Below are 24,745 nucleotides of genomic sequence, written 5' to 3'. Positions count from 1 at the left end.
ACCACCACTAATAATAATAACAATAAGTCTTTACCAATAGAGAAGCAAGAATAAGAATTATATAAGACTTCTTATTTCTTTTCCAAAACTATGTAAACACAAAAAGAGTGCAGAATTAAATTTTTAAAATGTTTAAAGGAAAAAAATAAAAACCTAGATAACTTAGAATTTTGTATTGAACAAAATTAACCTTTGAAAGGGAAGGAAAAAATAAAGACTTTTATAGACAACAATTGTGAGGGAGTTTGTTAATAATACACCTGCCTTGCAAGAAATGTTAAAAGACATTCTTCACAAAGAAGAAAAATGATTTAGGTCAGAAACCTATCATCTATATACTGTAAGAAAGAGTATTAGAGAAGTAATAAACGGAGATGACATAAATATTTTAGTTTTCTCATTAATTTTTCAGATAATAGTTGTTCAACATCAGGATAGCAACAGTGAAAGTGGTAATTATAGTTTATGTATAAATGAAATGAATGATAGCAATGTTTTTAAAGGACAGGAGAGACAAATAGCAGCTATTTAATGACTTACATTTCCTATGAGGTAGACATGGATTATTTGCAAGTGCATATTGCAAACACTAAAAAAAAAATAAAAAGGAAAAAATGTATAATTGATAGATTTGCAAAGACAGAATTTAAAAAGGCAATCATATTAAATAAGCAATTACAACCAATGAAGACATGAAGAGAGTTGAAAAAAAGAAACAAAGGAGGGCAATTAAGAGAGCAATTGATTGGGTTATTTATTTTTTTGGTGCTTAGCTTTTTGAGTCCCTTATATACCCTAGAGATTAGTGCTCTTTCTGATGTGTGAGGGGTAAAAATTTGCTCCAAGGGTGTAGGCTCTCTATTCACCTCACATATTGTTTCTTTTGCTGAGAAGAAATCTTTTAGTTTGATTCCATCCCATTTATTGATTCTTGGTTTTAATTCCTGGGCTATAGGAGTCTTATTAAGGAAGTTGGGGCCAAATCCCACATGATGCAGATTAGGGCCTACTTTTTCTTCTGTTAGATACAGAGTCTCTTCTGGTTTAATTCCTAGGTCCTTGATCCACTTTGAGTTGAGTTTTGTGCATAGTGAGAGATAGGGGTTTAATTTCATTTTGTTGCATATGGATTTCCAGTTTTCCCAGGACCTGAACAGACACTTCTCAGAAGAGGATATACAATCAATCAACAAATACATGAAAAAATGTTCATCATCTCTAGCAATTAGAGAAATGCAATTCAAAACTACTCTAAGATATCATCTCACTCCAGTCAGAATGACAGCTATTATGAAGACAAACAACAATAAGTGTTGGCGAGGATGTGGGGGAAAAGGTACACTCATACATTGCTGGTGAGACTGCAAATTGGTGCAGCCAATATGGAAAGCAGTATGGAGATTCCTTGGAAAACTAGGAATGGAACCACCATTTGACCTAGCTATACCTCTCCTCAGTCTATACCTAAAAGACTTAAAAACAGCATATTACAGGGACATAGCCACATCAATGTATATAGCAGCACAATTCATAATAGCTAAACTGTGGAGCTGACCTAGATGCCCTTCAGTAGATGAATGGGTAAAAAAATGTGGCATATATACACAATGGAATATTATGCAACAATAAAAGAGAGTAAAATCATGGCATTTGCAGGTAAATGGATGGCATTGGAGAAGAAAATGCTAAGTGAAGTTAACCAATCCCCAAAAAGAAATGCTGAATGTTTTCTCTGATATAAGGAGGCTGGCTCATAGTGGGGTAGGGATGGGGAACATGGGAGGAATAGATGAATTCTAGATAGGACAAGGCGGAGGGAGGAAAAGGGAGGGGGCAAAGGGTTAGCAAGGATGGTGGAATGTGATAGACATCATTATGAAGACAGGAATTGGTGTGAACATACTTTATATACAACCAAAAATATGAAAAATTGTGCTGTATATGTGTAATAAGATTTTTAATTCATTCCACTGTCATTTATTTTTTTAAAAATCAGCTAAAAAAGGGAGCAGTAACAAGTGTTGGATATTAACCTTACTATATCAATAATTATTTTAAATCTCTAAATATAACAATTTAAAGACAGACATATCATAAGAGGTTTTTAAAAAGTCCTCAAGTATACAATACCTTCAAGAAGCCCAATGTAAATATAAAGAAATGGATTGGTAGAGGGCTGAATATAAATACCCAGCAGAGGTACCTCTGCTGTACCATAGGAAAGAACCATAGCAACAGGTTTGTAACTGCCTGTGGAGGTGGGTGTTCATGGGAAAGCATTTGAAATTGACAGCAGAAAAAATGAAACCTGCTGAAATCCAGAGACTGAGGAAAACAACAAAACAAGTAGAATATCCAGGACTTGGTGTCTAGTACCTCAGTCAAGGGCAGGGAACTCTTCAAGGGGTTCAGGTGAAAGAGAAAGAGTCATAATCACAGGGTGGTGCAGAAGGCTGCACTCTGCAGACAGATTACATATACACATGACCTACAGTCTGCACAGCAAGGTAGCTTTAGAGAAGAAATGTACTATATCTTGCAGCAAACTATCAGAATGCTATAGCTAGGAGCCAGAGGGCATAATCACATCTCAGGTCCTTGTGGACAGTTGGCCCCATTGATTGGACAGGCAACAGGCACCTGAGATAATCTTGGCTTGGGGGAGCATCTCCTGACACAAACCCCATGATAAAAGTTTTATGCTGCAGGGAGCATGGGATGTAAAGAGGAGAGGAGTAGAGAGCACTGCCCTCAGGAATCAATGGTTCAGGGAGCCCACTCTCTTGTGACCTAGAGTGACACCAATGGCATGTAGTCATGTAGGGACCAGGTTTGAAAGTGTCATGATTCAGAGTAGTAGACCACTGGGTTCCTGCAAAACCTCCTTCAGCAAAAAACTCAGTGGTCCAATTTCCCCCTCCTTCCCCCAGGAGGCATTAGGGGATACCTCTGGCTTAGGCATTTGTGTCTCTCACACTCCTCACCCCAGGATGTGTAGACTTTAAGAGAGGGAGGGAAGGAGGAATGAATAGGTGAAGCACAGGAAATGTTAAACTACTATGTATGGTACTGTAATGATGGATCTGTGTCATTATACATTTCTCAAAACTCATAGAAAATATAATGCTTGAATTTTAATGAAAACTGGAAAATTTAATATAAACTAGAAAATTTTGGTTCATCAGTTGTAACAAATGTACCACACTGAGACAAGATGTTAATAACCAGGAAAACTGTGGGGCAGAGTTTTGATTGAGAGAAGTATATGGAAACTCTATGTATTTTTTTCAATAAACATAAACTGATCTAAAAAAAAAAGACCCAGAGGTGAATTAAACAACTTCTTTAATTAATTAAACAACTTGTTTCTAAATCTTTAAATGTTATTTTCTTTCTATTCCTTCTTTGTTAAAATGTCTAAAAACCATGCTTTATCTGACTTTCAAGTCTTCTATAATCTTCCATTTTTCCAGTTCAGCATTATTTTCATTATTTCTATGAGACATACTCCATGGTAGGAAGACAGAAAAGATGTCTCATGGGACCTACAAACAAACTATACTAATCCTAAATATATAATTGTTACTGTTCTTTACAAAACTTTTTCTCTTCCCTTCTGCTGAGCTAGATGGTTTCCTTTAATGAATGATTCAAGATCCATGTCTCCCATAAAAAATATTCCCAAAGACATGAGCTTTTTGCATCCTTCTTCTCATATTATAGCTAAAGTTTATGCCATGAAGTAAAGGACAACATATATTCTCTATTATGTTGCTATGGTGCTCATAGGTAATAGTTTTTTGTCTTTTCAACTAGATGGTAAATTTATTATTCTTTATATATTTTAAATTTTATCCATAGTATCTTTAGTGATCAAGAGATTCTTGCTAATGGAATAATTATTATGATATTATTTTGGTTTTACTGATAATCCAAGAGTACCTAAATATTAATGATCATGTACTTCAAAAACAAAGAGAAAACTAAATGTTGAGATCAGGGACTCCTTTGTAAGATCAAGATCATGAAACATATAAAGCCTCCTTAAGTTACATACTGGTCTTACTGGGTATGACAGTACACACCTGTAATCCCAGCCATTGGGAGGCTGAGGCAGGAGTACTGCCAAATTCAAGGCCAACCTCAGCAACTTAGTAAGACCTGTCTCAAAACAAAAAATAAAAGGTCTTGGGATGTAGCTCAGTGGTAAAGCGCCCCTGGGTTTACTCTCTAGTATCAAAAAATAAGTAAAATAAATAATAAAAAAGTTACAAACTGGTCTTGCATCAAAATGTTAAAAATATAATACATGATACAAAAAATATCAGCAATTCCCATAAAATATCACATAATTCAATCCTTAGCACCAAAATGACAATATCCAAAAAATTATTTTATATATGTAACAGATATTTTACATATAAAAATCATCATCTGATTCACAAATAATACAAAAATTGAAAAGGAAAAAATAATGAGAACCAAAAACTAAAACGCTAACATTACCTTGAAAAAGTAGAAAGGTTCTAATGGAATTAATGACATCACCAAATTGCAAATAGTCAAACAATATAACTCTTCAGAATCACAAACTATGGGGTAATATTCAATTTCTTAATCATTACTCAGTATGAATCACTCTTAATCAAGTTCAAGGTAAGAGCCTTAAGAGTGACAATGGAACAGATTTGGTCTACCAGCTTAGAATCCTCAATTATTGTACCACAGCTTCAATAAGTTGACAATTGTGGGAGAATGATTGGTCTTAGTATTCCAAAGTATTTGCCATCTGGTAGGCTAAAGTAAATGGAGTGGAAAGGAGGAATTCTGAAACATGAGAGCATATTGTGAAATCATTAGACATAGTACTGGGAAATTAAGCAATCAGAAATGGCACGTTCAAGAATATCATCCCGAAGACAAGTTCCTGTACTACATTAGTCTTTCAATAATATAAGAATAGCGATTGGCTATGGACTGCTACAAACATGAAAACTAATGATAGCAAATTCTTATTTAAGGCATAATTGACATAAACTTTAATTATGTAAGATTAAATTTCTAAAGGGAACTTACCTTGCAGAACTTGACTTCAGCCTCTAAATGATGAATGTATTGAGATTGGTCATTAATGATAGGAACAAGGTTGTGTACAGTAGGCATATTAGTTTCCTCATATTCTGATGATCTCTAAAACAAAAAAAGGTAAATTATGCATGTTTGGATTTTGCAAAAAATCAGCTGATACCTTCTCCAGATTTAATTCAGCACATATTTGATGTAAACAGAGATCAAAGGTAACTAACAGTATTTATTTCTCTATTCTATAAATTAAATATACAAGACAAGGGGATATGAATATCATTTTTTACAGACAGAAAGTAAAGATTGTTATTAAAAGCAATGGAAAGTGTAAAGATGCTGGGGTAGGATAATTGTCTTAGAATGACTTGCCTATTTGAACTGAATACAAAATCCTATTCAATAATGCTGTGATATGAGGGACAGCTCTCTCTAAGAAACTGCCATGGAAGAGAACTGCTAGCTGAAACTGTAGATTAGCTCACTGAAGAAAGAGATTCTTTAGATAAATGTTTGAGGTCAAATGTATGTCAATAATGTAAAATTCCATTTCAAAAAAGATACTTCAGCAAAACATTTTTTTTTTGTTTTAAATTTTTGATTCTAGTACTTAGGCAATTCTAAACTGTGCTTTTTTTTTTTTGGGGGGGGGGCGAGTATAGAACCTCCAAGACTAGAGCCCTAAAGCAGAGATAAACTGCATTGAGGAGCCCAATGAAAAGATTCCCCCAAAAGTTCTAATACCATTTAGCTCTGTAGCTAAAGTATTTGACTTTTTTTTTTTTAAAGAGAGAGAGAGAGAGAGAGAATTTTTTTAATATTTATTTTTTAGTTTTCGACGGATACAACATCTTTGTATGTGGTACTGAGGATTGAACCCAGGCCGCACGCATGCCAGACGAGTGCGCTACCACTTGAGCCACATCCCCAGCCCTAAAGTATTTGACTTTTAATGTATATCTTAGCTTATTTTAAATGAATATTATAAAATAAATTTTTTAAAGGAAGAAATATGGGAAAGGAAAAATGAAGTTCAACCAGTTAAACAAGAGAAAAGTTTGAAATGGACAATCTTTCTTTCTCAATCATTCTGGTTTTCAGTTCAACAAAAATTATGAACAATCAAATATCAATTAAAAATAGCTTTATGTTTGGGTATATTAAATTTAAAAAACAAAGAAACTTTATGTATGTATGTATGTACATATATACGTATTGTGATTCTAGGAATTGAACACTGGGCCTCATGAATGCTAAGTCAGAGCTCTGCCATTAAGCTGCATCTCCTGCCTCAAAAGTAGCTTTATTTATTTACTTACTTATTTACTTATTGGAAGTATTGGGAATTGAACCTAGGGATGTTCTACCACTGAGCTACATCCCCAGTCCTTTTTACTATGAGACAGGATCTCACTAAGTAGCTCAGATTGCTGTTGAACTTCAGATCCTCCTGTCTCAGTCTCCTGAGTCACTGGAATTGGTGTGTGCCTTCATGCCCAGCTAAAATAACATTAATTAAATGAACTACCTGTGGTGAGTAGAAAGCTAAATAACTAAGACATTACACTTTTACATTTGTCACATATATATGTTCATACAATAATCTCTATTTATTTGTTTGTTTGTTTATTTATTTATTTTTATGTGGTACTGAGGATTGAACCCAGGGCTTCGCCCGTACTAGGCGAGTGCTCTACCACTAAGCCACAACCCCAGACCTATAATCATTTTATATTAATAGAAACAGGTTCAGAATGTAGGCAAATATGAATTAAGTACAGTTAGTCCTCCATGTCTGTAAGTTCCACATCCATGGAGGATTCAAACAATTGCATATCAAAAATATTTGAAAAACATACTTAATCTGTACTAATGATGTGCAGAGCTTTTTTTCTGGTCATTTTTTCCTAATAGTATAGCATAAAAACTATTTACATAGCATCACATTGTTTTAGGTATTTACATAGCATCACATTGTTTTAGGTAATCCATTGGTGATTTAAAGTATATGGGCAAATGTAATATGTTATATGAAAATACTATGCTATTTTATGTAAGGATTGGAATATTCATGGATTTTGATATCGAAAGAGGGGTCCTGGATCTAATCCCCAAGGATATGGAGAGACATCTGTATTCGTTCCTATGCATACATAGGAAAAAGTCAATGTGAAGAATCTTTTAAATTCAAGTTAATACTATGTGGAAAATGTTCACAAACAATCTGTACATCCTTTGACAGGCTTATTGTAGTTTGGATATCCACATATTACAATAAAATGTAATAATATCTAGATATACTTTCCATTTCAACAATACCTCAGTTTCACTCTCAATACACCCATATATTTCTGATATATTATACTGGCTATGAAATTGCATTCTAAAGCTACAATATTAAAAAGTATATTATTATTATTATTATTATGGCTTATAATCATTACGTGTAGATTGAATACAGTTAGAGTCTAAGTACCAATCTTTTATATATCTTCATATATATAGACCAGTGTATTTGTAAACAATTTGTATACTAAGCAAATTCTCTTGATTAAAGTTTTTTGCCTATCCTGATTCAATAAACTCCATAATATCACTGCTCAATTTTATCTTTAAAAACTGAATAAGCATGTGTGAACATTAAACAGATACAGCAAATTCATCTAATAAATTTAAAAACATCCCACCCACTATTGCTTAAGAGCATTCTCGAAACCATATGTCAACAGTAATAAATTCAATGAATAATAAAATGTTTTATTAAAATTATAACCTCTATCTATAAATATTAACAATGTATATACAATACATTTCTCTAAAGTAAGAATTAAGCACATAAGTATGTATCAGATGGAATGAAGTACTAATATGGGGGTACTATTATAACATTTTCAGCAGTGAGTAAAGGAAAGTGACACATCTGTACAGTTTACAGCATGTAGGCTTTTTATTCAACTATTACACAATTTGAAAATTCAAGTTGAGCCAGGAGTGGTGGTGCACATCTGTAACTCTAGCCACTTGGGAGGATGAGGCAGAAGCATTGCAAATTTAAGGCCAGCCGTGGCAACTTACTGAGCTAGTATTGTTGCTCAGTGGTGGAATGTCCCAGTACCATTGGGAGGAAAATAAGAAAGGTGGTTATTACTGCATTTATGTCATACTTCATAATTCAATATTTTTAAAGAATTCTAACTATATAATCTTATTTTATTATTTCAAAAAGTCTGTGAAATAGGCACAATATCCTTAGAGAGAGAATGTGATAGGCCCTTTTTAGATCTAAGGCCTAGACATTATTTTGACCTGGTCTTCATCCTTCCCTCACACCTATCTCAGCCTTTACCATATAAAATATTTCAATAAGGAATAATACACTGTATTCAAAAATAAAAATCAATCTCAGAATACAGCATGACTTCTCATATCACACTCTTTTTTAAAAAATATTTTTTTAGTTGTAGATGGACACAATATTTTTATTTATTTTTGTGTGGTGCTGAGGATTGAACTAAGTGCCTCACAAATGCAAGATAAGCACTTTGCCACTGAAGGACAGCCGCATCCCCCATATCACACTCTTTTATAACTATATATTTTAACATGTAGGATAATGTAACACACTTTACTTTTGACATTCAAATTGAAAGTATCATAAAAGAGTGTTAAGATCATAATTAAGTAACATCTTAAATGATCAAATACAGACATGATTCTCTAAAGAAGAAATAACTCAAATATTTTACTTTTACATTTGTCATATATACATTCACATATTCATACACACAAACACACACACACACATGAGTGCGCACTAACAGTTCCAAAATACATTTTCCAAATTGTTTCTTTCTCACATCTCCTTCCTTCCTTCCTTCCTTCCTTCCTTCCTTCCTTCCTTCCTTCCTTCCTTCCTTCTATCATTCCTCCTTCCTTTCTTTTATTTTTATTCTTATTACTATTGTTATTAATTTTTCAGTACTGGGGATTGAACCCAGATGCACTTTCACTGATCTATATCCTCAGTGCTTTTAAATTTTGAGACTGGGTCTTGCTAAGTTGCCCAGGATAGCCTTAAACTTGAGATCCTCCTGCCTCAGCCTAAATTGCTGGGATTACAGGGGTGCACCAGTGCACCTTGGTTTTTCACATTTTTTAAGAAAATAATAAATTAAGAAAATTAGGTTTACCTCTGATATGTAAGTCTCTTTTCTTTAGTCAAAATAGTCAGATGGGAAATAATTTATTCAAATGCTTTATACTATACGCATGATCAGAATTGCTTATAGCATATGCTACTAAAATGACATAAAAACAAAACAGAGTTAGAAAACTTTTGTCAGGTTACAAAAGGTGATACTCACCAAAGGGGGCATTTTTTGTTTTCTTGATGGAGATATCTCATTTTCCTTACTTGCTTGCTGATGCAACATAGCTTTGAGCTGTTTAACTACAGAGCAAAAGCAAATGAATTCATTGACTTTGAGACCATGGTTTATGCTATAGTTTTGATTTTATATGTCCCCCAAAGTGCCATGTGTTTAAAGCATAGTCTTGAGCTCAGTGCTACTGGGAGGTAGTGGAACCTTTATGAGGTGGGGTTTACTAGTAAGTCTTTCTGTCATTGGAGGGTTACCCTTGAAGAGGATAGTGGGACTCAAACTCCTTTCTCTCTCTTTTTTACTTCCCTGCCATGAGGCAAGCAGGTTTTGCTCCTCCAGGTACTTCCACCTTGATGTATTGCCTCAACACAGGAACAAAACTATGGGGCCAATTAGTCATGGACTGAAACTTCCAAACCTGTGAGTCACAATAAATCTTTTTACTTTATAAGTTTATTTAGCTTAGATATTTGTTATAGTAATAGAAAGTTGATTAACAACTTATCATCATCCACCCATTCTTTGATTCATCCAACAAACATTGCTTAAATTTCTATTATGCATCAAAAATTGTGCTATTGACTTGGGATACAAAGACAAAGATACCCCTTAAGAGCTAAAATTCAGTGAGCAAAAAATATAGACTAATAGACGTAGAACAATAAAACAAGTTTGGATATAGACTTAGAACTATTCATAGTGTTACAAGAGGACACACATAATTGTGCCTGTTTTCACAGAGAAGCTAATGCTGTCCAGGTGAACAGGAGTTCACCAAGCAAGAAAGGGGGAGAAAAGTTCTAGTTAGGATGCATTACATGTGTAAAAGTACAGAGGCATAGTTAGGAGGTTTGTATGCCTAAATTATGGTTTATGAGAGGGATGGTTAGGATGAGAGTATAGAAAAATAAGACTGGAAATGTAGGTTGCAGCTCTCTAAGCAAAATATTGTTATCTCATCTTAAGATATTTGGACTTTAGCCTATAGGCATTAGGAAGTCAAAAAGAAAAAAAAAAATTAGTGAAGAAACTGTATTACCTGATTTGTGTTTCAGGAATAACATCCTAGCAGCAGAGTGGAGGATGGGATGGAGTCAGTATTCTGTAGAGTTTAAAGTACTTACTATGTGTCATTTAGGCTAGGACTGACATTATTACTTACCGGCATGGCTATGTTGCAGTTCATGCCAGGCTATCTCAGGGTCCTCAATTCCTACATTGGTGCTAAAGGAAGGATCCAGTGCTTCTTCTTCAATGGTGACATCACCTTCTCTCAGGGCACATTTCAGTTGGTGAATGCTTCTGCTGGCCCGTTCTGCAAACAGACATCTGATGAAAATCAAGGCCGGTAAAATGTGAGCAGTCACATGGACACTTGTTCAAGATAGCAGTCTTGAAAGAAGTATCAACTATTTCTGGTACTCAATGGAAAGAGGAGAGTTTTGTTTCTAGTCTGCTGAAGATTGTGCCAAAGAAAGTGAGAGAAGATTAAGTTCATGGATTAGAGGTTAGTCTTAATGGTCGCTGTAACTGCAATTGTTGATTTCTTTTTTTGTTTTTTGTTTAATATTTTTAGTTCTGGGGATTGAACCCAAGGTCTCAAGCATGTTCACCAAGTCCTCTATGAGTGAGCTTCATTCCCAGCCCCCTCTGATATTCACTATATATAGCACCTCCAGCATAGTTTTGGAGGGTCAAATGGCAGTTTCCCCACTCTCAAGCAATAACCAACCTGGGGATCTGGAGATGTGTTCTCCTTCCTCTCAGTGCTTAATACTGTCCTACCCTACCTGGAAATAGAAGGGTGAGTTGGGCAGAACCAGTCAATGGAACTCAGTAACACTAAGTTCTGACCTAGGGAAGCCCCATTATCCCTGAGGACCTGATGCCCTTGCTTCACCAAGAGACATAAACTAGCTGGGCATGGTGGCACACAGATATATTCCAAGCTATTTGGGAGGTCAAGGAAGAAAGATCAAAAGTTTCAAGGCCAACCTGGGCAACTTAGTGAGATCCTGTCTCAGAATAAAATTTTAAAAGGACTGGGGATGTAGCTCCGTGATAGAGTGCCCCTGGGTTTAATCCCTAGTACCACCATCGGGGGAGTGGGGCGGGGGGAAGAAAAAGAATGAACTACTTATTCCAGTTTCTCAGTTTAAATCAAGATTTGTACAGCTGAAGTGATTATGGTGGCAATTCATACTGTATAGTGTTTCTTATGTATTGTACTCACATTCTTGGTTAGTATAACCCCTCGAAATGAAGCTTAAACATGGTAGCACATAACACTTGTTTCTTTGATAATTCATCTCCTTCAAGAACCCAGGCTTACTTCCTTGTGCCCTTATATTTTGAAAATGAGTAGGCCTATAACTTGTATTAACCAGCACAAGTTACACCATGAAAGTCCCAGGCCCCATCTTTTTTTACAAAGGATTAGCAGCTGCTGTCTCCTTGATCTTGGAATGTTTGATTTTAGGAACTGTTCATCTTGTTGAAGAGACCTGAGAAGAGGCCACATGGAGAGGAAAGGCTCTGAGACTACATGGAGAAGGAGAGATGCCCTTCACCACCATCACTCTACACCCCAACAGTCCAGTGTAACTGCTAGAGGACTCCAGTGTCAGCAACCATTTAAGTACAATGGCAGGAAAAAAGATCTGATTCATGTATGAAAGCACATTTATTAACATATATTTTACAGAACCTTGAAAAACAAATTTCTTTTTCTCCAAGTTCATTCATTTTCAGGTTTAAAATAGAAAAACATAATGATATTAATTAATAGAGAAGTAGTAGAGTTTCTTGACTTACAGCAAGTAATTTTCTACCTTGATTAATCTAAAGAAAACAGGTCTTTCAGTCTAACAATGAAATTCTCTTTATTAATTACACAAGAGACTCTGTGAATTTATCATTACATTTTCTCTACATTTCTCTATTTATATATAGATCTTTTTCTAACACAAACTTGGTGCTGATTACTAACCAAGTATGGTCTCTTCTTACTTATCCTGAATTTAAAGAAGCGCAGATAAGAAGTATTCCTAGTTTTCTCAATATAAGGAACAGCAACAGGTTCCAGCAGCTCAGAATTTTCTAAAGAGACTTAAATCTATGAATAAAGCACTGTTGTTATTGCATCCATTAGAAAGGAAACAGAGGATTTGACTAACATTAAAAGTATGCTCCATGGAGCCATCAAAATGACTTCACTTCTAAAACAAAGGATAATTGTTTATTTATATTTGGTCTAACTAAAAGCTAATAAACTATATTAGGAAAAAGAAAGAAAATCTGAAATAAAAATCACAGAATTGAAAATCCCTACAGGTAGAGCTCTTTCAGATTACAATGATGGCAGTGTTTTAAGGGCCCTTTAAATCTTTTTTTCTAATATTCTTGTTTGGTATTTTGAAATTCATAATATTAAAAGATGACATCCTAGACTGTACAGTGAAAATAATGAAATATAGAATTCAACAACTATCCCAAAGGAAAGTGATACACATAGCTTTGGGTTTTTTTTTTTTTTTTTTTTTTTTTTTGCAACTATTGACTCAGTTGTGAGGGTCAGAGAAGAAGAGGAATTTGCAAAGGACCCTGTCCCAAAACTAAGATGTAAATGATAACTTTTAAATTATTTAAATACAACATTTTAAAATATATATATATATATATATATATATATATATATATATGTATATATATATACATTTTTCAAACCTATACACAGCAACATCCACATAATTATAAAGTATGAATAATAGTTAATCCTGAAGAATTGTAACTCTAAGATGATTCAAGATGGATGAAATTCCATTGCTTGTCTACTGGAGCCATTTAATCTGAAGCTTCCATAAGCCTTATTATGAACACTATTCCATAAATGCAGTTATTTTCTGTTTAGACTTAAGGAAACCAGATTAACAGGAGGTTCCAGTTATCATTTCCTATCCCACTGCTAATGGGGCACAGCTTTATCTAACCGAGATAGAAAGGACATTGACTTCCTCTTCTCTCCTGAGAGGACAGTAGGGTATTTCCAAATGATCTGATTTCTTCTCCCCAGCACCAATAGGCTAAATATAAACTTAATTATAAACAGAAATACAAACAAACCCTCTGAGTCTTACAGATCACATAAACTTAAGTGCAAGTAAATAATATTTCTATTACTCCACTATCCAAACATCAATCAGAACAATGAACACTTAAAAAGGTTCTTGAGCTAATGACTGTAAATTTAATCTCTTAGTTACTTTCTTAGTCCAAGTTCCCTATTCCTATGTTCTAATTCCCAGCTCACCATTGAGCTTTTCTTCATCAAGATGTTTTTGAACAAAATGTAAAAATTTCTTAGTCTGAGAAGGATCACCAACTATATTCATATAGTGAATTATTAATTTCTACATTCTCCATCTGTCTTGGGAGATGTGTAAGAGAATTACCCTAGTGACAGGGAGAGGGAACCAACCCTATGAAGTACCCAGCTGTCTCTGAGAAAACAAGCAATGAACCATTCCCTAGGCTGACATATAAGATACACAGCAGTTCCTGGCACAAGCTTAGACAAGGGCAGATGGCAGAAAAATGAAACCATAGCTAGATAAGAGAAACATGTGTCTGTCTACACATAATGGGGCCACATCCTAGTTTGGAAGATTGCCGTAACGGTTTTCTAAGGGACTGACAGATAGCAAAACCAAGGTAAAAACAGCATAATCAAAAGTCAGACAAAGTCAGCTCTGTAAACAGCAATAGTGAAAGATAATAATTAAGTACTACAGATAAATGAAAAAAAATCTCAAAGAAAATACTATCATAATACTGTAATAGTTGAAAACGTGCTTAAAGTGGTTGGCACCAATAGTAAGAGAAAATCTGAACAAGAATGTAGAATCTTTTAAAAAAATAGTGTCTAGAAGATCATTAATGATGTAGGGGAGTTGGGAAATCCCATGAGATTGGCGATATCCATTCTGAAGGATACACCTGACATTTCTTTGGCACCAACTGAGAAGACTTATGCACCTGTCACTTCCACTGATAAAGAATTCTAGCTAGACTGACAGAAGAATGTGAATAACATCACCAGCCAATACAATCTGTATCTTTAATTGTAATTACACCAAACTATAAGTCTTGTAGAACCATGGCTACGAGCAAAGTCTTAACTACTTCTAGATCATGGTTTCTTAACCTCAGTTCTATTGACATTTTGACCCTGATAATCCTTTTTGTAAGGAGCTAGGTTATGCATGTTTAGCAGTATCCCTGGCCTATATGCACTGGCTGTCAGTAGCACTCACCTCTACCCCCAATAGTAACAATAAAATTGAAAAAAAAAAAAAAAGGTTTCTGGACAATACTAAATGTTTGCTTGGTAGAAAAATTGACCCTGACTGAGAATCATTGGTTGACATCAATAAAACAAGATAGCTAGTATTCAGTCTTGAGAAAATAATTCTATTACAGTCACTACATTATTATATTGTAACTGTAGCTTCCATTTCATGAAGAAAAGGCAGAGCAATGAGTTACTCCACCACAGTTGTCATGATGGGATACTTCTTATATAGTTGGCAGGGATAGGTGTTATATACACTGTAATCAGGAGCTCAGAATTCATATTAACTTAATTTTGTTTCAAGGCCTAAAACAATGCAATATTTACTTTACTTTAAGACCATTGCTTTAAATATTCCAGTGGGCCTTAATGAAGTTCCATCATAATTAAGGTTGCTTTGGCACATGTATATGTGCATTTTGAGCTACCTTCTTTACCTATGGACACCAAAAAGTTATCACTAAATGAAAAGGTGAAAATCTTAGCACAAAATGGGGATGTATTTGAAGTGCAAGTCTTTACACATCCAAGGGAGAATATAATTATTCTCAGTATCTCAATAGTTTGTGCATATTTCTACCCAAAAACACGTGAAAGTGCCCTTACAATTTCATAACACTTTATCAAAATTTTGGTTCTAGATATTCCAGGAAGGAATACTTATTTGTAAAACATTCTTTTCTGCCTGACAAATCCTGTCTTCTGCCTATTTTATCTCATTAGTGTGGAAAAAGAAATATGGGATTTTTCTGTTGTATTTTTGTTTTAGTAAAATAAAAGGTCATAAAACTACTAAAAAAGCCAATGAATAGATATAAAAATGATATAAAATTTAAGCTTTATAAACAAATACCAATCCTTATATGTGTATATGCATACACATTACGTGGCAAAGCATATGCAAGATATCTAAGAAAAGAAAAATATTGAGAAAAGAGAAAAATAAGTTCTATGAGTACATATCAGAAAAAGGACTTCACTTAAGTTATACCCATTTTCTTAAGTCTGCTAAAGGTCCAGATGATATCACTGCTGGCTAATACACTAGCTAAATTCTTGGCTAGTAAGATTAACATAGTCCTTGTACAAGATATAACCCCTTCTCTGGCAGGAGGAAAACACTTTGCAGGATCTGGAGATATATGCCAATCAGATACAGGGAAAACACAGAATAACAACATTATCTCCAGTTTTCTTGAACTAAAGTAAATTACAATGAAAAGGAAACTCCCCAAGATTATGTATTTTCTTCTCATATTCACCACCATTCAATATACTTAGTTCGACTCCTTACTCTCATTTTGTAAGAGAGAAATAGTCCAACCGAGTGTTAATGGAAAGGACATTAGTGATCCAGGGGTCAGAGAGTAATCCCTACAGGGGCAAAACAGGCTCTTCAGTGTTTTTTGCTTGGAACTCTTTTTGGAAAAAGAGGGGGAGGAAGGGAGAAGAATAAAGGAAGTAAGCAAAAAAGAAATTGGAATGTTTTTAGAAAAAGCATAAACTGTCCAGTTTGGCCATAAGCCTCACCTTTCCCAAGTGTCTTCCACTGACTCCTTCACTCCAATGCTTTGTCATCTGCTTGGCTCCTAAAAGGCAATAGTTCTCATATCCAGTCCAAACTTTTCATTTTACAGATGAGGAAACAGGAATCTAAGAACTTGTTTAACCTGTTACGTCCCAAGTTTTTGATTTTGTGAACAGAATTACTTCAAAATTACCATATGTGGTATATTTGTTGCTTGATGTAAGTTTTTATAAGGAATTCTACATTTGGGATAATGGAATCAAGTAGATCAAGGTCACATAGGTGGTTATCAGCAAAGTAACAGTAATGTAAGTGACCTGCTTTCTTGCTACACATTCTCTTCTCTGAATCCATCATACTTTTTGCCACAAATTCCATCTAGAGGCTGAAACATCAAAGTGTTGAAAGGAAAGAAAGAACTAGTATACAGAATGTATATAAAAACTATGTGTTCCTGTCACATTAAAAGTTTGTTTCATTTCCATTTATGCCTATCCATTCAACCACAAGTGGCTAGGTACTTACTACTTGAATAGGTGAGTCATGAACATAGGTGTTGTTGATAAAGCTATACCCATTACCTAACAAAGAAGCAATAGGCAAGACATGATTCTATTATTAAGGTTAGAACACTGTGTTCTAGCAATTTCTATTCTTTCTAGTATCAGGTTCCTATGCTAAAGTGTGCAGAACTTAAAACAGAGCATGGGTTGTCTTTTATTCAGGTTTTTCTTGACTATAAACTAGTATATTTTATACTGTATGACCTGATACAACGATTCTTTGAATTTAAATTAGAAGAAGGTAATTTGCAATCCTCCCTAATTATAAATGTATTTCTTAAATTGTTCTGTGGATCTTGAATTATGTCTATCTAGAGAGTAAATGAACACATAATCATACTGTCAGAAGACCTCCCAAATTACTTCTAATTCTACATTGAACTTTGTGGTTGCTAAGATATCAGGAATATGTACACTTCTTATCACACTGGATCATGACCAAAAGGAATCTGTCAGGCAATGAAGGTTTCCAGTTTTTCTACCAGGACTCTCATTTTGAAAGAGAGTCAGTTTATTTTCTCTAATTTCTTGCAGAAAGGTCACAGTCAAACCAAAGCAAGAGCAATCTGGGGACACAATCTATTTTATGGAACGGAGTGTTGCCCAATTTTATAAATGCAAAGTCAATTAAGATCTTTAAACAAACAAACGACAACAACAGAGATTTTTGGAAGGCTCAAAAGGGAAAACATCTGAAAAGTGTAAAGAAAAGGATGAGAGATAAATGTGGAGTCTGTACATGGGCTTCCTATTTCCATAGATGCTTTAGCATCACTGGAGTCAAAGAGAGGTAAGAATTCCACTAACATTTTAAAAGCCAGAAAGTCAACTTTGGCTCTGCTTTTTCACATCAGTATTCCAAACACTTAATATACCATAATAATGCCCAAATTATATTTAAAGTAAAGAATTAGAACAAAGCATAAGAAAATTGAATTACTATCATGGAAAATTATAAAAGCATTTTGCATTTTTATGTAACTTTCTGGTGAATAAAATGAAAAGATACTATTAATGATTATATATAGTTATTTCAAAATCACAGGAATAAGTAGTAAGAAATTCCCAACACTTTATTATTAGCCTTCCATTAAGCATGAATTAGACAAGACATTTTGGTAACAGAATTTTTAAATTATTGGGAACACTCAACATAATGAAGTTCCATATACTGAATGCACCATACTTTGATTATTTAGAAACACAAAATTTTACTTTAAAGAGAATTATTCTGTTTAAAAGTGGTAGTTTACACTTGTGAAGAATTTTTGATTGTGCTTAAATTCAGGGTTTTGTTTTCTTCTAGAAGCTGTTACACATTAGAAACTTACAAAAAGAAAAATGCTATATAAATAATATATCCCAAACCCATTTAAAAATTCAGGTTCCATTTTTAATTCATTGTTAAAATTATGGCTAAAAACTTTTAATTGTTTACCTTTTTTCTATCCCTTTTTAGTAGTAGTGAAATGCTTGGACTATCCTTATATTGTTATTAAAATTAAAATTTATTTAAAAATGTATTATCTTTGACAGCTGGGCCAGTAGCACACACCTGTAATCTCAATCACTGGGGAGGCTGAGAGAGGAGAAGCCCATCCTCAGCAACTTAGCAGGGCCCTAAGCAACTTATACTCTACTTTCATGTACATCTAAAAATAACAAATAGAAAAATTAACAAAAACAAAAGCAAGGCCAAACAAAAAAATAAGATAAAATGGGGGTAGAAAAGTAGCCAAGTGCACCTGGGTTAAATCTCACACACACACATTATCTTTGAATGAAAACTCTTCCTTGTTATAATTATGGAAAAAAATCCAAAGCTATTATAGATGTTATTGTAAAATTAACTTGATTTAACCACTTTACTGCATCAAAATGTCTTACATTAAATTCCTCCAGGGATTACAAAAAGTTTTAAAATAAGGTCAAAGGAGAGGTTAAAAAAAACATAATAAACATAATAAAAGAAACATAATAAACCTTTAAATAAGGTTAAAAGAAACATAATGGAAAACAGAAAATGTTTACTAATCTAAAAAATCAAATAAAATCACTCATATCATTGTGCACAATATTTTTCTTGCTTACAAATGAAATACTGTTTCAATATCTAATAGCTCTTCAAACTACCAGTAGTCTGATGAAAATATTTATTAAGACCAATTCCTTTACTCCTGCATTTTGAATACTTGAGAATGTTGACAGTTTGTTGCATTACTGACAAATGTAGACAATAAATAATAACCCTATAAAGCTTAGAGTCATGAAAAGATTAACTTTCCAATCTTCTTGAAAAATCTTCATTTCACTGCCATGTACCAAACATAAATAGCAGTTAATGTGCCAAGCACTGATCCTTACTGCATTTTCAATTGTAGTAACTAAAATATATATATATAATATTTATAATTTCAATTATAATAATCTATAATTATTTTACTTTCTTTTCCACTAATCCAGAGACCCATAGAGATAGGGACTTGATCTTGTTCCATATTGCAAATCAGCACCTAGAATGCCTAACACATAGTGGGGCACTGAATTAATATTTTCTGAGTATATTGGGTTCTAAATGCCTTAAGTATCTTTGTAAATGTTCGTTATGACCTAGGTGGTTTGAAAGTTCAACAGAATAGGAAATAAAGTATATTATATCGACTAGAATAAAACATCTTTAGTGAAATTGTTCTTTTTGTTTACATGTATATGTCCACATAATTGTGCGTGTATGTGGTGCTGGGGATGAAACCAAAGGGCTCATAAATACCAGGCAAGCCCTCCACAACTGACCCACATCCCCAACCCTGAAAATATATTTCTTTTTATGGGGTAACATTTTTTATAAAGTTTGAAAATCATTGCTTTATGTGGATTATTTCATTTGCTTCTCATAATAAACGTGCAGATAATACTATAGCTTCCAAAACACAGAACGGAGATTTCCAGAGGTTGTAGACATTGTGTAAGATTACAAACTGCAAATATGGACAACACTTCTAAGGGTAATTGTTCATAAGGTACTGCACTAAGAAAATATGCATTAGTTAAATGTGATTTCAATAACAGTAATTATGACTTGATTAATAAAGAAAAATATAGGCTTTGAAAGCAGACAGGTCTAAATTTAATATCTGGCTCTGCCACTAATCTGTTGTGTGGGCTTTGGCCTATAATTTAAACTTTTTGAGCTTCAATTTCCTCTTGTGTAAAATAAGGATACACAGATAATATTATTTTAAGTTTTAAATGATACTGTATGTAAGTGGGCTAGACCAATAAGTAGAAGCTACTGTGATTAAAATAACGTTTATTTTCTCTGGTCCCATAAGTAACAGTCAACCCACTACACCATTATTTGAATGTGTAAAAAGTGTGAATCAGGAATATGTTGGATCAAACATCAAAACATGGGAACTGGGCAAAAAAGGGACGGAGCTGTCCAAGACTTTTTGCTGGCACTGACTGAGAAAGACGCCAAGTCAAGATCAGTCCACCTTGTTGGTTCTGGTAACTATGGAAATCAAAGGAAACAAGGTTGCTTAGCCGTAAAAACAATGTCACACTATTTCATCCTCCTCAATATCAGAGCAACATTCGTCTTCTTCCTTCGCAGCCTGGCTGGAGCCCAAACCAGGTGTTATGAAAGGCACCAGGTCGGCTCCCGCCCACTAACGACCTGGGCACCTAGGGGCTAGGCACAGAGGTTTGGAGCAACTCACCCCTGAGACTCCGTTGATATTGCCCCAGAATTTCCTCCAGGGTAGAGTTCCCTGGGGAGTCCGCCATGCACAGACTCTGGGCCCAGAGATGGGAGTTATGCAGGGAAATGTCCAGCGCACTCCCTTCAGAGAATAGGCCTAGCGCCGGCTGAACGCCCGCCTGCTTCCTGCCGCTGCTGTCACTGGGGAGTCTTGGAACCCCGGACGGAGCTCCCGGGGGCTCTTCCTACCCACTGTCCTTCATAGCGAACGTCGGGAATTGTAGTTCGCAGCTAAGGGCCCGCTGCTTCGAGAACCCTAGGAGCCTTCTAACTACACTACAACTCCCAGAGGGCACCGCGCACTGGGCGCCGACATCGACCATTTGGCTGCCGGCGTTGGTTGCCAAGAGACCGACTCGGAGGTTCCGCCCTTTTCCTCTAGCCCAGCCTTGTTTAGTCCCTCCTCCTCCCTATCCTTCTGAGGTCGGGACTGTCCGAGGGACTGAAAAGGCCCCCTGAGGCCTTGACACTTCAACGTGTGCCGCCTTGCAGCTGATCCCTCAGCCTTCTCAAGTACGCAAATAACAAGCTCCGGGCACTGTTCATTTGCCACATTGTCCAAAAGTCAAATACACCCTCAAGAAGGAGAACCTCAAAAAACTTCCTGCCTATTCCGTTCTGGCAGCCAACACTACACCTACTAGCATGCCTAGCAACGCGACCTCCACTTGGAGTTGGCGCACCGCCGGCTGGGAACTGTAGTCCTTGTAGGTTGCAGCTCGGGCTATTGCCAGGGTCCTCTTCATTGTTCCAGCTGGTCTTAGGGGCACGCCTGCGCACTGTGCAGTCAGGGAAGAGTGTGGGTGAGACCCTCTGCACAACCCTTTTTCATTGTCTGGGCTTAGCGCCTGCGCAGTAAGAAATCGTTGGGACAGGGCTTGAGAGGATAGGGCCTGGCTCCTCGCCCTTTCCCGAGGCGCCTGCGCATTAAGCGCCCGCTCTTGCCGTTACCGCTATGTGTGGGGCGTGTGTAGAATAACGTTATTGCCCAGCGGAGCTGAGGGGCCTGGAGCTCGGCCGCGGCAGCAGCGACGACGACGACGACAGCGGCGACGACGACGACGGGGTGGGGGGAGGACGGCGTGCTAGCGACTCACGGGACGCAACGCGCCCCGCCTCCCCCGTCCGGTCCCTCTCTCAACGGTGAGGGGTAAGTGATGCGTCGGGCTACTGGGTGTCGGCGCCGCCAAAGCCACTACAGCGGCTTTTCCTCCTCCTCCTCCACGGATACTTGACAGGGACTCTGGGCGCGGCCCGCGGCTGAGCCTGATGCGGGGCCGCCTGCCAAGGGGGTGCTTCCCGGATGCTCGGTGCAGCACCACCGCCCCTGACCCGGGGCTCCCATCCCCCATCCCGTCGCTGCCCCCGGCCTCCAGTTCTGAGGCCCCTGGCCTTCTCTGGCCCATCGCCACCGTGTCCACTTCCCCTGAGTGTATTGAATCATTTTCAGGTCCCTCCCTTCTTTGTGCAGCCCTCCCCTCCGCCGTAGCAGTTTGCGAAGGATGTGGGGGGGAGCTTTGTAGGCAATGGCTGCGTTGCTGCTGGAGAAGGGATTTTTTCCTGTGTGCCCATCCCTTTTGTATGTTTGGTTTCGGGGTGTGAGGTGGCTAGGGGAGGTCACACGGGGAGCCTTTTGGACGTGTCGGGAGGGCGTGGAAGACGTGGTGTCATGCACCCAGCCAGGCGACTTGCACCCCGCGTAGGCTGAGGCTCTGTAGTAAACCCGGGGAAGGAGAGGGTAGCTTCCTGTGGGCTTCATTGTCCTCAGATTCAAATGTAGGATTTTGGTGTGGTTCCCTTACATTTTCTACAAGGGAGCAGGGAATATTAGCAGCTGCCAAACACAGGGCGGGAAGATGTGGGATTTATATATCACATACAGATTTGTCTCATAATCTATTTTCCTGGTGTTCATTAGGGTTTTACTTATTTTCCCCATCTAAGAATATAAAGATAGAGACTATACCCGCTGGAGTTCAAATCTGTCAAGGCGATGGATATAAGATTACTAGGTAACTATGAAGACTAGGCTAGGAATGGCCTGACAAGGAAGCTGTTGTGTAGCGGAGAAGTGAACCAGCAGAATTTTTTTTTTTTTCCATTGGGTGGGTATTCTTGTTCCTAAGGGACTAGATTAGGATAATCTTTCCGTTTTATTTTATTATTTTTTTAACAATCAAAATAAAACTTTTGGTATATTGTTTCTGAAATTGTTTATCTTTTATTCTATTAAATGAAAATTCACCTATTTGGAAGGAATTTGTTGAAGCAGATGATACATTTGGTTGAAAATGCATATTTTTGGGCTGGGAGCTGTAGCTTGGTGGTAGAGCTCTTGCCTAGCACTTGTGAGGCACTGGAATCCTCAGCATCACATAAAAAATAAATAAAATAAAGGCATACTTTTCATCTGTAACTACAAAAAGAAAAAGAAAAAAAAAAGAAAATGCATTTTTAAAAATGATTTGAATCTTAAGCTTACACCAGAAGACAGGATGAAGCAGAACAGAGAGGAGCATATGAAGTAATAGTTACCTTATGAATTACAGTATTTAGATTTTCACTGAAATTACCCTACTTTATGCTTCGAATACTTAGAATTCTGGAAATAGTGCATTGATGAATAGCAAGTTACAAATCTTTTTTTTTTTTTTTTTTTTTTTTGCCATTATTAAAGAAAACCAGAACTGCTTTCAGTTTTTTCTCACTTTGTAGATACTGTAGAATTTTGGTGGTATAAAATAGAAGAGTCTGAGTACACTTGACAGAGACAGGGGAAGACACAAATTCAACTGGAAGACAGAGCCAAATAAAACCAAGATCTATTCTGCAGTGTGGTTTCTCCTGTGCCACCCTAGGCCTCCCACCCTGTACAAACTTATGAAAAGCTTCTCTGCATGCTCTTTGAGCTATCTGTGTCAGTGACTTTGATTTTCATAGTTGGGTTAATTTAGTCATCTTTGTGATGTAAAAATAGTAATTTTACTGAAATGGAACTTTAGTTTCAGAAAGTAACATCCTGTATAAAGAAAGATGTCCTAACATGTGCTTTTCATAAAAAGAAAGTTTTGGAAGGGTTTTCCAGTTCTTTACTATAAAATATTTTAATATTATTTCTTGAAAGTCAGTGAGATTTTCTAATAGCACGATCAAGTCTATAAACTGTGCAAAAATAAAATTTCACTTAACAAAAATATATGAAGTTTATTTTTCTTTGATTAGTGAATTCTAATGATTTTCAACTTAAACTAGAACTTACCTTTTAAGAAACATTAACTTTGTTTCTTATTGGGTTAATTTTTATTACACATTGCTTTTTGGTTGCTTTAGAATTTTAATTCTTTAATTCTACACTGTATTTAGTAGGCCTTTTTTTTTGAAATTTATTTCCCATAATTTAATCAAACTTTAAGAAAATAATCCATAATTAAACTCAGTGTGTGAAATTATATTCACTCAAACTTTAAATGTATTTTATTGGTAACTTTCATGGTGTTCTAAAATGATTTTACATGGGAATAACTAATCTGCATGTTTCCTGTCTTAGCATTAGAATAATGAAATTTACATTGTATACATAGGCATTATTCTGCATCAATTAATGCAGATATCAAGGTGCTTTCTGAAATTCTATGCTTAGTGATTTGCTTGTTCCTTGTCTGTTTCTTATTCCTTTTTATCTACCAGAAAAAAAGTTTTATTTTGCATCTGATAGCAATCAGATGAGTTCCCATATAGTACTAAGTGTTATATTTGTTTAAGCTTCTTGTCTATATGGTTTTTTTTTTTTTAATTCAGAAAATTCTTTTCCAGGAAAATAATTTTTCCCTTTATAATTAATGTGTAATTCTTTTTCTTTTTATTTATTTATTTTTTGTTGGTACTTCAGTTCTTTTTTTGAGAAAGGGTCTTGCTAAATTCCCAAGATTGGCCTGGAAGTTGCAATTTCCCTGCTTTAGACTTCTGAGTATATGGGATTACAGGCTTGTGCTATCACACCCAACTCTTCCTTTTAAACACTGGGTTGTTAAACATTGCTAATAAGTATCTAACAGGATGATACTTAATTGCAGACTC

The 24,745-nt window shown here is 35.8% G+C and overlaps 2 protein-coding genes across 19 annotated transcripts in view; one reads left to right on the top strand and one right to left on the bottom strand.

Annotated features, from left to right (window-relative positions):
* Sdccag8 (SHH signaling and ciliogenesis regulator SDCCAG8) overlaps positions 1-20,800 on the bottom strand; it is a 232,075-nt gene extending 211,275 nt beyond the window's left edge. For 8 of the 10 annotated variants that reach the window (XM_071599982.1, XM_027928673.2, XM_071599985.1 and 5 more), the window contains exons 1-4: positions 20,628-20,800; positions 10,627-10,779; positions 9,447-9,532; positions 5,077-5,190 (exon numbers count right to left, since the gene is read on the bottom strand). In XM_071599982.1, coding sequence (XP_071456083.1) covers positions 5,077-5,190; positions 9,447-9,532; positions 10,627-10,779; positions 20,628-20,694 — 420 coding nt within the window. In that variant the 5' untranslated portion in view covers positions 20,695-20,800. Of the gene's footprint in view, positions 1-5,076; positions 5,191-9,446; positions 9,533-10,626; positions 10,794-20,627 lie in introns of those variants that run through there. The other 2 variants (XM_071599989.1, XM_071599987.1) reach the window with 2 other exon arrangements.
* Positions 20,801-21,359: 559 nt separating this feature from the next.
* Positions 21,360-24,745, top strand: part of Cep170 (centrosomal protein 170) — a 127,824-nt gene continuing 124,438 nt past the window's right edge. For 6 of the 9 annotated variants that reach the window (XM_071599980.1, XM_071599975.1, XM_071599974.1 and 3 more), the window contains exon 1: positions 21,360-21,818. The gene's annotated coding sequence lies outside the window, so the exon portion shown is untranslated. The remainder of the gene's footprint in view (positions 21,819-24,745) is intronic. The other 3 variants (XM_071599979.1, XM_071599978.1, XM_071599973.1) reach the window with 1 other exon arrangement.

Source organism: Marmota flaviventris, chromosome 12 (genome assembly GCF_047511675.1).
Source record: "Marmota flaviventris isolate mMarFla1 chromosome 12, mMarFla1.hap1, whole genome shotgun sequence".
Taxonomy (NCBI): domain Eukaryota; kingdom Metazoa; phylum Chordata; class Mammalia; order Rodentia; family Sciuridae; genus Marmota; species Marmota flaviventris.
Note: the sequence above shows the minus strand (reverse complement) of the source record. Positions and strands in the feature narration are given on the sequence as shown.